The sequence below is a fragment of the Eublepharis macularius genome, chromosome 12 (genome assembly GCF_028583425.1).
Source record: "Eublepharis macularius isolate TG4126 chromosome 12, MPM_Emac_v1.0, whole genome shotgun sequence".
Lineage (NCBI taxonomy): Eukaryota > Metazoa > Chordata > Lepidosauria > Squamata > Eublepharidae > Eublepharis > Eublepharis macularius.
This window is the reverse complement of record NC_072801.1, coordinates 54,203,691-54,217,508: the sequence shown is the minus strand read 5'-3', so window position 1 is coordinate 54,217,508 and position 13,818 is coordinate 54,203,691. Positions and strand designations below refer to the sequence as shown.

Sequence of the window (13,818 nt, the reverse complement as noted above, 5' to 3'; positions counted from 1 at the left end):
TTCATTCATTCATTCATTCATTCATTCATTCATTCATTCATTCATTCATCTGTAATTTGCTTCCTTCATACAAAGGATCATTTGCTGTTTGTAAGAGATCCACTCAGAGCCAAGCTACAAGTGACAAATTACAATTGCCTGGCAAGTGAACAGACACAGGGCGAAGCTACAAGTGACAAATGACACTTGAACGGCAAGTGTATTTCTCCCTGTTCACTTGCCCTCCACTCAATCCACTTGCCGTTCAAGTGTCATTCGTCACTTGTAGCTTGGCCCTCACATGTATTCCTCCCTGTTCACTTGCCATTCACTTGTTCTCCACTTGATCAAGTGGAGAGCAAGTGAATGGCAAGTGAACAGGGAGGAATACACGTGAGTCTGTTCACTTGCCAGGCAAGTGTCATTCGTCACTTGTAGCTTGGCTCTTAGTTTAAAACGTGTGGTGCAGATATTTGTTTCCAGTCTTGGTCAAAGAGTGTTCAAGAGTGTTATTCCACACAATAAATGGTGTAGTGTATGGCTCTCCATGTGAGGTCAAGAGAATTCTCGACAGACTTATTACCTGAGTGTGTTTAACTTGTTCTATCTCATCAGACATCCGGCTAATAAATGGCTCTAATGACTGCTCAGGAAGGTTGGAAGTGTATCACAATGAGCAATGGGGAACCATTTGTGATAATGGCTGGGATATACAAGATGCCCAAGTTGTGTGCCGAGAGCTGAAGTGTGGAGATGCCTTATCAGCATTACATGGAGCATACTATGGCCAAGGGTCAGGAACCATCTGGTTGGACAGAATTAACTGCTCAGGAAATGAAACGGCCCTCAGAGAATGCCCAAAAAGTCCCTAGGGAGAGCATACTTGTGACCACAGGAAGGATGTGAGTGTGGAGTGCTCAGGTAATTTTGTGTGGCTTGAGTTAATTAGGGAACTAGTTGTAGGGTCAAGTATACACCATCCCTGAGATCAAGTTTGTATTCATGTTTTATACAGTAAGTCTGACTACCTTAGAAAATTTTCAGATGGAAGTAGATTGTTACATAAAGATAATGGCAGGATCAATTGTCAAAAACAATGCTCACATTTAAAACAAAAATATAAGCCATGTAACATCTCTTATTAAGATGAGCCAAACTGGCACAAAACTATGTACAAGCCTTCAAATTCTCCAGAAGTCTTCATGAGGCTGGATGTTTTCAATGGTGAGGGTTGAAAAAACGACTCCCATATTTTCCCACTACTCTCAGGCTTTAAGAGACCTACGTGTTCTGCCTCATGTAACAGGGGTATTTGAAGAATGGCTGGCTTTTGGATATTCAGTGGGATGTCTCCATTTTGTACTTCTTCATCTGAGAGGCCAGGGGTACAACCAACAACAGTGCCATTTCAAATGTATGTATTTCATACAGGGTGCTGACAAAACAAAAGACCACAGCATAATTTTTAGCTCACCCTCCTTTAAAAAGAAAATTCAGGCTGAAAAACCTGAAAAATTGCAAATTTCTGAGCTGTTTTGGTTGGTCTTATGAAGAGACTTTTCATGGCTACTTTTGGGGGATTTTGCTTTGGACAAACGAAGCTACTTACAACTTTTTTCAGCATTTACAGAATCATCGTTTACTACAAAAAGGAGATTTCATACTCCAAACCCATCTCCTCACGCTCCTTTTCAGCAGCCAGTTCCCACAGACGCTCCACTGAAATGGCCACATCACTTTCCTTCAGACTCGTGCTATCTGTGGACTGTGAACAAAAGCTACCAGACAGTAGCAAGTAAAAAAACCTCTGATGGTCATTTAAGCAACCATCTTCCAGGCATTAGCATTCACGGAAGAAGCTTTTTCACTCATTAGCTTTGGGGTGTAAAGCCAAATAATGCAGCTTTTTATGCCTTTGGAACACTTTGAATATATGATCTCAGGAACTCTTACGTATTCCTGGCTTGGTCTCTGACAGGAAAAGGTAGGAAAAGGGAGCAGGACCCTTTCCAGGGCCATTTTGACCTTTAAGGGGGGGGGGCTCATTGGGGCCAGACCCAGAAGCAGCCACCAGGCAACTTGATATCACAAGTCTTGTATGACTCACTCAGGCCTGGATGCTTGCTATGGTTCCAAAGCAACTTGCACTGCAAGCCAGGGTAGTGTAATGCTTTGAGTTTCATAGTAGGAAGTAGAAAACCCAGGTTCAAATTACCACTCTGCTGTGGAAGCTCTCTGGGTGATTTATCTAGTCACATACACTGAGGGCCAAGCTACAAGTGACGAATGACACTTGAACGGCAAGTGTATTCGTCCCTGTTCACTTGTGCTCCACTCGATCCACTTGCCATTCAAGTGTCATTCGTCACTTGTAGCTTGGCCCTCAGCCTAACGTACCTCTCAGGGATATTGTGAGGAAAATATGAAAATAAAGAGAATTAGATAAGGAGGTTTGTATCTCTATTATGAAGAAAGGCAGGATATGAATGAAGTAAGTTAAGAAATACAGGTGAAAACTGGAAACAAATAAAAGGTAATTTGTATGAAAGAGAGAAGGACATAGGAAAAGGTGAGTATATGGAAGCTTCCAGGAAGAGGGAAAGAGGAAATAGTGTGGGGAAGAAAATAAAGGAGAAAGGTCCACGAGTCTGTGCAGGATCCTTACCATGCAACTGTGCCCAGCTCAGCTGGCACCACAGAACTGGGCCATAGGGGAGAGGCTGTGGGGGTGGGGAGGGAAATGGGAAGGTGGAGGCAAAGAAAGGCAAGTGGGAAGCATGAAAAGAAGGAAAGACTATGGGGGGTAGGGAAGGAAAAGAGGACATGTTGTGGATGGGGGAAATGAGATGCCCCCAGCAAGTTTTTGAGGGTCCTGTTTTCTCTTATTTGGTTGGAGGGCCGTTTAACAATATAATTTTGTGTACTTTCAGAATGCTTTCAATATATGATCTCAGAACTCTTACATCGACACATTTGGGTAAATCCGTGGGAGGTAGAGAAATAATACATTAGAGCTTACTGAAAGCTGCTTCTTTGCTGGGGGGTTATGTTGCATAGGGGCTTAGGAAAACTGAGCCTTTTCTCCATTAGAATGTTCAAGCTGTGGACAAAGAAATCTGGTATAGGATTAGGCCAGCTGCATGATTTACTTCGGCATTCCTTCTACCGTGGCCAGCGACCCATTTTAGAAGTGGCAGATGAATGGATCGCTTCTCCACAACTGGGAAAGAAAAGAGATGAGGATCTGTGTGGATGACTGAACTGACTGTTTCTTTATCTGTTCCAGGCCTAAGGGAGATCAGATTGGTGAATGGTTCCAACAATTGCTCTGGGAGAGTTGAAGTGCTCCACAATGACCAGTGGGGGACTGTGTGTGACAATGACTGGAATATGAAGAATGCCCAAGTCGTGTGCAGAGAACTCGGCTGTGGAAAAGCAGTATCAGCCCCACATGGAGCTCACTTTGGAGAGGGGAGTGGTCGCATTTGGTTGGACAATGTCAAATGTGATGGGACAGAAGCTGCCCTCAAGGACTGCCAGAAAAACCCTTGGGGAGACCATGACTGTAAACACCAAGCAGAGGCTGGTGTGGTGTGCTCAGGTAAGTGGTGGGGAGGTGCTAGAGAGTAGTAAATTTTAGTCTTGGAAACAGACTAATTAATGAAGTTGTTTAAACAAATCCTCCATTTGTACTTGTTTGATTAATCATTTTTCCCTACATTCTGGTTCTACTTTCACGTGTGTGTGATATGCCATCAAGTCGCCTCCAACCTATGGCAACCCCATGAATGAAAGACCTCTAAATTGGCCTATCATTAACAGACTTGCTCTGATCCTACAAACTGAAGGATGTGGCATCTTTTATTGAGACAAGCCATCTCATTTTATATCTTCCTGTTTTCCTACTGCCTTTTCCTAGCATTATTGACTTTTCCAGAGGTCTTCTCATGATGTGACCAAAGAACGATAGCCTCGGTTTTGTCATTTTAACTTCTAGTTAGAGGCTTCATTTGATCTAGTACCCACTTATTTGGTTTTATATTTTTTGGCCATCCATTGTATCTACAAAACTCTCCTCCAGCACCACATTTCAAATGAATTAATTTTCTTCCTGTCAGCTTTCTTCACCACCCAACTTTCACATCCATACATAGTAATGGCAAATACCATAGTTTGGATTATCTTGATCTTGATTCCCAGAAAGACATCTTTATCTTTAAGGATCTTGTTTTCCCCCTTTTTTTAAATTTTTTAATAATTTTAATAACAATAACAGCTATCATCAAACTAAACAACAATATACTCAGATTAAAACCAAAGATGGATACAAGTTTGTCAGTATCTATACAAGAAACCATTAATACTTATTTTAAATATGTAACAAACAGAACAATCTTAACAGTAGAGATATTAATAGTAATATAACAATCTGCACAAAAGGTCACCACAACCCCCACATTTCCGTATCAATAACTTCTTGGTAAGGTAGCTTTGTCAAAAGTAGATCATTTTTAGAAAGAAATTCGAGGAAAGGCTCCCACTTAACATAAAAATTAGAAGTACCAGTGGGGTTTTTCTGTAGGTATAGCTTTTCTGTTATTTTTTCCATTATTAGAAAATCCCATATCTTGTTGAACCAGGTGTTAATTGTAGGAACTGATTGTGACTTCCAAAATGAAGCAAGTGAGGATTTAGCTGCATGAAATAGTATAGTTATTAAATCCCTTCTAACAGAAGAGATATTTAGATCGTCCCAATTATCCAAAAAAAGAATTTCTGGTTTTAGAGGAATCTTATATGAAGTTATAAGTTCTACTTGATATACAATCTTTTTCCAAAATTCTTTTACATACTTGCAGTTCTACCAGCAATGTACATAATTACCTAGTTCCCCACATTATTTCCAACATAGAGAGGAACTTTTTGAATAGATTTTTGACAACTTATAGGGGGTGAGGTACCAGTAATTAATAATTTTGTATGATTGTAAATAAAGATTGATCACATGTGTATTAAATGAATTAGAGACCCAAATTCGTTCCCAATCAGTATTTGAAATAGTGATTTCCCAATCTTTTTGCCATCTGGAATATAGATTAGTACTGGGTGTGCTTGATAAGTGTATTAGTAAATTGTAAATTTTGGAAGTTAAACCTTTTCTTATGAATTCTTGAGTGGCAATAAGGATCTTTTCTAGTTCCCTCACAGTATCTCTTCCAAGTCTCAAGCTTCTTCTCATTTCTTCATTGAAGTCTCCCTTTTGGTTGATGATTGAGCTAAGGAATAAAAAGTCTTGAACAATTTCAATTTCCTCATTGTCAATTTAAAAATTGTGTAATTCCTCAGTAGTTGTTACTTTTGTCTTCTTGATGTTCAGCTGTAATCCTGCTTTGGCACTTTCTCCTTTAACCTTCACCAGTAGTCGTTTCAAGTCTTCACTGTTTTCTGCTAGTAATGTGGTGTCATCTGTATATCTCAAATTGTTAATGTTCCTTCCACCAATTTTCACTCCACCTTCTTCTAGATCTAATCCAGTTTTCCTTATAATATATTCTGCATAGAGGTTGAACAGGTAGGGAGATAATATGCATCCTTGTCTGACACTTTTGCCAATTGAAAACCATCCTGTTTCCTCATATTCTGTAGCCTCTTGTCCAGAGTACAGGTTGCACATCAAAACAATCAGATGTTGTGGCACCCCCATTTCTTTTAACACTCTCCATAGCTTTTATGGTCCACACAGTCAAAAGTTTTGCTGTAATCTATAAAACACAAGTTAATTTTCTTCTGAAATTCTCTGGTATGTTCCATTAGCCATCATAAATTTGCAATGTGATCTCTAGTGGAATCCTTTTCTGAATCCAGCTTGAACATCTGGCATTTCTTGTTCCATATATAGTAATTTGCTGTAGAATTTTGAGTATCTCTTAGCTTGCATGGGAAATTAATGTGATAGTCCAACAGTTGCTGCACTCTTTGGCATCTGCTTTTTTTGGAATTGGAATGTAGATTGAGCGTTTCCAGTCTGTGGGCCATTGTTTGGTTTTCCATATTTGTTGACAGATTCTTGTTAAGATTTTGATGGACTCCATTTCTGTAGCTTGAAATAGCTCTATTGGTATTCCATCTACTCCAGGTACTTTGTTTCTCCCAGTTGCTTTGAGTACAGCTTTTACTTCACTTTCTAAGATTTCTGGTTCTTCATCACCTGGCTTCATACTTCGCATGTTCCATCTTCCTATTATGTGTGTCACACAGCTTTGGATGTTTCTTTTCCATCTATTCACATCCACAACTGGACATCCTTTTGGCTTTAATCCAGGCCCATCCCATCTCTTTTCATGGCTACATTTAAAACTTACCAATTGGGTAAGAGTAGAGGATCCCTGATTCATCTGACCATTATTCCCTATCGTGAGGGGTTGTTGTGCATTTTTCAAGCACACTTCACAAAATGTGCAGGAATCCTACTCCTAACCCTCCACTAAAGCTCCACCCCCCCAAGTTTTAGAAATATTGGACCCATAGCCACTCTGTGTGCTCCTGACGAAGATGGCCCCTGCCATTCTTCATTTTTTCCTATGGTGAGAAAAAATGCTAAGCTGGCTCTCAGGGAAAACATCACAGGGGAAAGACAACCACTGGCCAGGCACACTCCAAAATACAAGCTCAACCCAAAGAAAGCCCAACAGAACCAAACTGAAGCAAAGGGGCCAGCATCGAGCCAGAGAATCATGCCCAACCAGTGAAATCCACCCAAATAAAACTGAAGCAAGTGACACTGTTGCAACCAGTGTCACTCACAAAATCCAGGCAGATTTCCAGGTGGGGAAACACCACAGAACAGAACCAAGCATGTACCAGCTGCTAAGCACCAGAACCACCAAGCACAAAACAATGATAATCAAACATAATTGTAACTTAATAAAAAGCAGATCCCTCTTGCCCTCAGAAAGTGAGAGGGGGTAATTTGAGGGAAACCCAAGTTCTCGTCTCTCTAGTCCCTGAAGTCGGCTTTGCAGCCTTTATTTCCACTCTCACACACTAGCTCTGCACACTCATCAAAGGTGAAAGGAGTCTCAGCTTTGAGAGAGAGGTCTGGTCAGATCACCTTTTACTTGGCCCAGTAGTTCAGAGAACAGGAGGAAGGCAACAAGCAGGGCTCTGAAAGGTAATCTCTGACTATTGCCTCCACTGAATTCTGGCTCACACATCTCACATTCCCAGAGGAGCCAAACGCACGCCAGATGACCTCCATCTCCAGGGACATCTTGGGAGAAGCTGTGGGGGGAACCTGCCAAGAAGGGGAGGTGTGGAGAACAGCAGAGCTGACCTTCATCCCCTCTGCTGGCAGAGTGCCCCTATTGAACTGCATATGCCAAACCCACCAAGAGAGCTTGACTCTCAAGCTGATGAGCTTCCTGGCCCGCTTGGCAATGCTGCCCTTGATGTGCAGGTCGCACATGGTCAGCAACATGTATGGCTCCTTCTGACTGAGAGGTTGCAGGTGAGACTGCCCACAGCTGGGACAAGGTCTGCATTTCCTGTGTTTCTTTGTTTTAGCTGGCCAGTGGATGAAATAGTACAAGAAAAATTCAATTTCACATTTTATTTCTATTTATTGGCCATCTTAATCAAAGATTTTAACTTTTCAAAACAATGCTAGCATCCCCTTCCTTCCTTACTGTGCTCCCAGAGCCCTGCATATGGAATGGAAAGTGTGAGAATTCTGGAAAGGTATACTTGCCTAGGTGGAGCATTTGTGAATTCTTTTGCTCTCATCCAGGCAAGGAAATCATCAAGCCAATGAGCTTTGGGATTCTCATTTACATCTTTGTGGCCAAGCCAAATATGACACATGCAAAACCCTAGTGGGGAAATTAATGCCCCTGAGAGCTATTCTGCATGAAGAAAGAAGCACCAGGTGAAGACAGAATTCCCTTCTCACCCTGCACAACATTCGCGATCCAGATCAGGCTCCAGCATCCTTGAGAACTTAGTTTTATTAAGGTGACTATTGACTGTTTGATAAACAGAACCCAGATGCAATTCAGCCAAAACATCTTTTTTTAAAAAAAAAAATATTTATCCAAATTTAATACAAGAAATGATAAAACCATACTGTACAAACAAGAAAGGGATTAAAACTAAGCCATAAAAGACATTATCAAACATCTTATTTAGTTTGGCCCTATGTCCATATCTGCTCCCATTAGGTCAGAATATGCAGCAGTTACTCCCTCCTGGAGCCCTTCCTGCAGCCTCAGAGGGCTACAGGAACCCCAGAATTAGGAGAGGAGGGAGGTTCTGTTCATATCCTCATTCCTTTCTCTCTCTAGTGAGTAGTCTCTATCTGTCTTTCTTTCCATGCTTTGGGAAGAGGCCTCGACATTCCCTCAGTTCAGCTCTTCCTGGCCATCAGTCTGGCTGTTGGGCCTAGCTTGACTGAGGCCTACCTTTTTTCTTTAATTTTCTTTGCTTATATTCTTATTTAGAGCATTTGTTCTTGCTGGCTTGTTGGGTGAGAGTGGGTGGAGGAGAGTCTGCTGAAGTCTCCCTGAGAGTTTGGCATTTCAGGGTATAAAGGGGGCCATTGAAGTGCCCTGCATTCTGATGAATCACAAAACTAACAAATCATTTCATGAAACTGGACAATTTTGTGAAAGTTCATGATTCATGATTCGTGGAATGTGATGAAACACAAAATGCTTATTCGGTTTCTTCCTATTTCATGCCCATCTCTAGTTTCCCCAGGGCCTCAGTAGACCCTACCCCTACCTGAAGCCTCCCTGGGTGCTGCCCTGCTTGGGACTGAAGCCTTCTCATGTCCGGCTCCATTTGGTACAAAAATACAAAAAGCAGCAACCACAGGAATCTAGTCTGGGATGAGCCCAGATACTTTCTTTCTCTCTCTCTAATTAAATGTAAAATGAAAAACATGCAGAACATTAAGTGAGAAAATATTTTACACCAACATGGCCAAACAATTCCAGGCGGATCCTTTTATACTTCCAGTTATTTCCAATAGATTTTTAAAGAACACAACCAGAGCAAATTCTGTCTTTGACAATGATAATCAGTCTAAATGTATATCATTGCAAGAGTATTAATTCATAATATAAATTAATACTGTAGACCATTGTCAGTTGGCTATTTTTTCCTGTTAGACCTCTATTTTAATACTGAGCGCATTCTTTCTGCATTGCTTCAACTGTGGTCAGCTACCCATTTGAGTATCCTCTGTTGAATTTATATACTCCCAATGAGGAATGAAAACAAGAAAGGATAAGGATCTGTGGGGATGGATGAACTAACAGTTCATTTCTCAGGCTGGTTAATGGTTTAGGTCACTGCTCCAGGAAAGTTGAGGTGCTCTACAACCAGACATGGGGGACTGTATGTGATGATGGCTGGGATACACAAAATTCCCAAGTGGTGTGCAGGGAACTTGATTGTGGACTAGCCCTGGTAGCTCCAAAAAGAGATCTCTTTGGAAAGGGAACAGATCACATCTGGCGGGATGACATCCAATGTATAGGGACAAAAGCTGCACTCAAGGACTGCCAGCTAAAACCTTGAGGAGAACATAACTGCAACCATGGAAAAGATGCTGGTGTGGGGTGCTCAGGTAATGAGCAGGCATTTACCAGAGGGCCCTGAACTCTGGTATTAGCTACTGGTTACAATGAGAACAGCTGTATCTGTTTGGCAACAGCAGTTTTTTCAAGCAATGTGCTGCTGAGAAAAAGTGGAGAAGGCCCTGCCAGCAATGCAAAAGAACTGAAAGGCGACCACTGCTTATCTTCTGGCTGAGGAGTCATTATTTGCCCTGTTGGGGATACTTTATGAGTAATGAAAAATGAACATTTCCCCAGCAGGGCAAATAGCAGCTCCCCGGTGCCATTTCAGGATGGGAAAATGGCACAGGTGAAAGGCTCGAGCCTCCTCTCTCCATGCTGAGATCCAAACCAGATCCCCATGTGCCTAGGAATTAAGTTCTGAGTGTGGAACTCCCAGAGCACTTCTCATTTACAGGAATATATAACATGCAGGTAGGTTCTCAGACACATGCTCCTGTGGCTTCTTGAATTGCAGCAGGAAATAGAGCCTATGTTTACTGCTCTTGTCTGAAATGTGTGGCTGCCTTCATTTGGCTTTCCCCTTTCTCTAGAGTCACCTAAGGTAGTAGCAATGGCTGCTGCTTCTAGCAGCTGTTGCTGCTCATGCAGGCTAAGGGTATAAAGCGAGGCATTTCTGCTCATCAAATAGTAGATTAGGAAGAGCTATTGTAGTAGCCCTATCATAGAGAAGAAGGCGGAAGGGAAAGGAAAGAGGTGCTATCCTGATGCTGATGATATGTAGAAAGAAAGAGGGCCAGGCTACGCCTGCCTGCAGTGGGCAAAACCACACATTTGGCCCTTACCCTCCATTTTCAAGAAATTGAAGAAAGGGATGAAAATAGCCAGAAAGTCACCTCTGTAGTGATGTTGTAGGAATTTCCTTATGTCTCTATGTTCTTTACCATAAAAATTAGGGGAAATTCCTAGAGCATCACCCAGAACAGACATCACATCCTCTTGAAATTCTGCCATCCTCAGGCACAGCCTTCAAAAAATTTTGGCATTTGCTGAGGCAGTGCAAAAAACTAAGCTTTCCAGGAAGTGGGGATGGAGAAATAATAGCTTGAATATACTGTCAAATACTTCCCTTTAAATATTACAGTTTTTAAAACTGAACTACTTTCTATGATTCTCAAATGTGTTGTATAACAACACTTCAAAATTACCAGATTAGAAACGCTAACCAATTTAAGCAGGCTAGATTTTATTTTAAGAAGACTTTCATCTTTTTCAGAATGGAATTGTAATCACCTTGTAAGTTTGATTCCTAATTTAGCCCCATAGATCCCATTCCGAAATTGCATACAAGGATGCTTGGAACCTAAATGCATTTTGTTGAACTTCCCAATATTTCTGATTGGCCCAGCTCACGATGGGTACTGCATCCTTCCCCCCTCACTTATTCTCTACCCAATTCTATCTTCCCCTACTGTCTGATGTGGGCCACAGAATAACTGGTGCCATTACTCATTGATTAGTCTATAAATTATTGCAAACCAATACATCCAAGGTTGAATAGACAGACAGTTCTGAAGGGCTATCCAGCTGAGATCATAAAGGAGGAATAATTCTTTTTCTAGGCATCATTCAACTGTAGTGAAGCAACTTCGAGGTGAGACAGAACTGGCAACAGTGAAAAGAGATCAGAAGCAAGTTCCTTACTGCGATGTTCCCACACATGGAGTGTGCAAACTTCAATGAGCCTGATACATGCATGGTGCAGCAGGAAGAAATGTCCAGCAACAGGATGAATCCTACCCCTATCCTACCAAAGCTTGAAGCCTTCCTTTAGCCTAAGAAGACATCCTCTAATTTAAGTTGCCCTTCCTTCAACACAGGATAGATCTAGGGGTGTGTACCTCAAACATTTTTGAATTAATTTTGCATCCAGATTTCAGGGAGGCCACACTTTTCATTATCCTTAATTTTCAAGTGAGTTTTACCCTATTGGGAATATGTTTCAGGGCCCAAATGTTTTGAGATTGTTTTGCAAATTTTCCCTATTCCCCTACCAAGAGACAACAGGAGCAGGGAGAAAGAGGAAGCTGTCCATGAGAGATTTTGCTTCTCTAGCACCTATTGGAAACTGTGGCCCCATTATTTCCTATAGGCGGTAGACATAGCCTCCCAGGCCAGGTCTACCTTTCTCCCCACTCCTTCAGTTCCCCAAAACATTCTTGAAATTCCTGAAGATAAATTTTCATCACGCTTAGAATTTCAGAAGTGTTTTTGGCTGTTTCAAGTATCCCTAAAGCGACATAAGACACTCAATTTTAGGTTTAATTTTGGCTTAGGTGAATCCAAATAAATCCTGACCTGGATAGCCCAGGCAAGCTCCATCTCATCAGATCAGAAGCTAAGCTGGGGGACTTCCTGTTTGGGATCCATGGAGGTCTAACGCAGCTCCACTTGCGGAGCTGACCGGACTGCCGTTTTAACCGGCCGGCGGGGTGAAAATAGCCCGCGGCCGACTGCTCTCAGGCGGGGAGCAGGCAAAGAACGCTCAAGACCCTAGGGTGAGCTAGATCTCGGACGAGGGGGGGCTCTACACAACGAGTCTCCCCCCGATCCTTGAGGTCCCACCTTGCGACGGGTCGGCTATAATCTCTGCGGCAGTTTTGGGGCCAATTCGGCTGGCATAAGACCTACATACCCAAGCATCGATTGGGGGAAGAAGCTGAGAGGAGAACTTAAAATCGAAACAGCGATTACAACCCGAGAAAAGTGAAGAGAAGGTAAAGATCATTATCTTCTGAGACGGGACAGATTGATAAAAACAGAGAGGAAAAAAAGTAGATTTTTAAACTGCAACAGACTAGTGAAAAGGAGGGGAAGACTCGGCAGGAATCGAATTTAAAAAGAGACTAAGTTTAAAGAAGTTATTAAAGAAATGGGACTATTGTTTTGAATACCTGTGGCTTTGGAGCTGTGAGAAAAAGACACCATCGCGAGATCTGCTGTGGGAAGACGGGAGACAGGAAGTGCGTAATAACAATAGAGTGGCTGGAGAGAAGCGGCCCTTGCTGGAGGGCAGGAAGTAGGGAATCGCCATTTTTGAAAGGGGAAGGGTCGCGGCTTCAGCGGAAGAGGAAGTAGGCCATCTTGGATTACAAAATCATAGAGAAACCATAGAGAAAAGACGCCCGACATTTTGGACTCTTTAAAATTTAATTTCTATAAGAAGACCGGGACATTTAAAATAGAAAAACGTTAAATTTTACGCCACGGAGTTAAGGAAGAGAGCGGATTCGTGGGAGCGAGCTAAAGCAAGCCCCACGATGTCAAAAAAAGAGTGGCAATCGGCAATAGAAAACCTGGATAAAAACCTGGACAAAAAACTTTTAGATATGATTAAAGAATTTAAGGACACGAAATTGGAGCTGATAAAAGAGGTTAAAGAGGTTACACAGACAGTAAAATCGGAGCTGTCAGAAGTGAAAAAAGGTATGGAAACAATACGAAGTGAATTACAAGGAACGCAGCAGAGAGTTAAAACAGTAGAAGACGCGATGGAGAATTTAGCAGACACGCAACAAACAGAGATGAGATTGGTGAAGGGGAGAATGTCAGTTGCAGAAACTAAACATATGGAGAAGCAGCTACGTTTTCGTGGCTTGCCAGAAGTGGAAGGAAAGTCAGCGCAAGAACAGATGACTGAGGTGTTGGCTGAGTACCTGGGGAAGGAGGAGGAGGAAGTTGTGGCTATCCTAGATGTGGCATACCGTGTGAATTCGAGAATAGCAACCCAGAGGAAACTACCAAGAGATGTGATTGTGCAGTTTACAACACGAAATATGAAAGAGAGGATTGTGACAAAACAGTTTCAAGATCCATTGGAGATTGATGGCAAGACGATTATTATAATGAAGGAACTGCCCAGATCAGTGTTACTGGACCGGAAAAAATATAAAGTGCTAATTCAGATTTTGAAGGACATGAAAATCAGGTACAGATGGGAGTTACCGGAAGGAGTGTCCTTTGAGTTTGGAGGGGCCAAAAAACGCATCAGATCTGAGCGAGAGATGGAGCGATTTATTAAGGACAATGAAAAAGACTTACCAACAAGATCATGAGTATGGAGTGTAAAGTATTATCTTGGAATGTAAATGGACTAAACTCACCGAATAAGAGGAAAAATACTTTTCACTGGCTACTAAAACAAAAATGTGACATTGTTTGTTTGCAAGAGACCCATATCAGAAAGCAGGATGTAAAATAT

The 13,818-nt window shown here is 41.9% G+C and overlaps 1 protein-coding gene across 2 annotated transcripts in view; it reads left to right on the top strand.

The window, feature by feature from the left end:
• LOC129338536 (deleted in malignant brain tumors 1 protein-like) overlaps positions 1 to 12,119 on the top strand; it is a 47,557-nt gene extending 35,438 nt beyond the window's left edge. The window contains exons 13-15 of one of the 2 annotated variants that reach the window (XR_008597953.1): positions 595 to 900; positions 3,266 to 3,580; positions 11,180 to 12,119. Coding sequence is in view for 1 of the 2 variants with exons in the window: in XM_054992844.1 (XP_054848819.1) it covers positions 595 to 851 (257 nt within the window). In the remaining variant the exon portion in view is untranslated. Of the gene's footprint in view, positions 1 to 594; positions 995 to 3,265; positions 3,581 to 11,179 lie in introns of those variants that run through there. The other variant, XM_054992844.1, reaches the window with a different exon arrangement.
• The last annotated feature ends 1,699 nt before the right edge of the window (positions 12,120 to 13,818 follow it).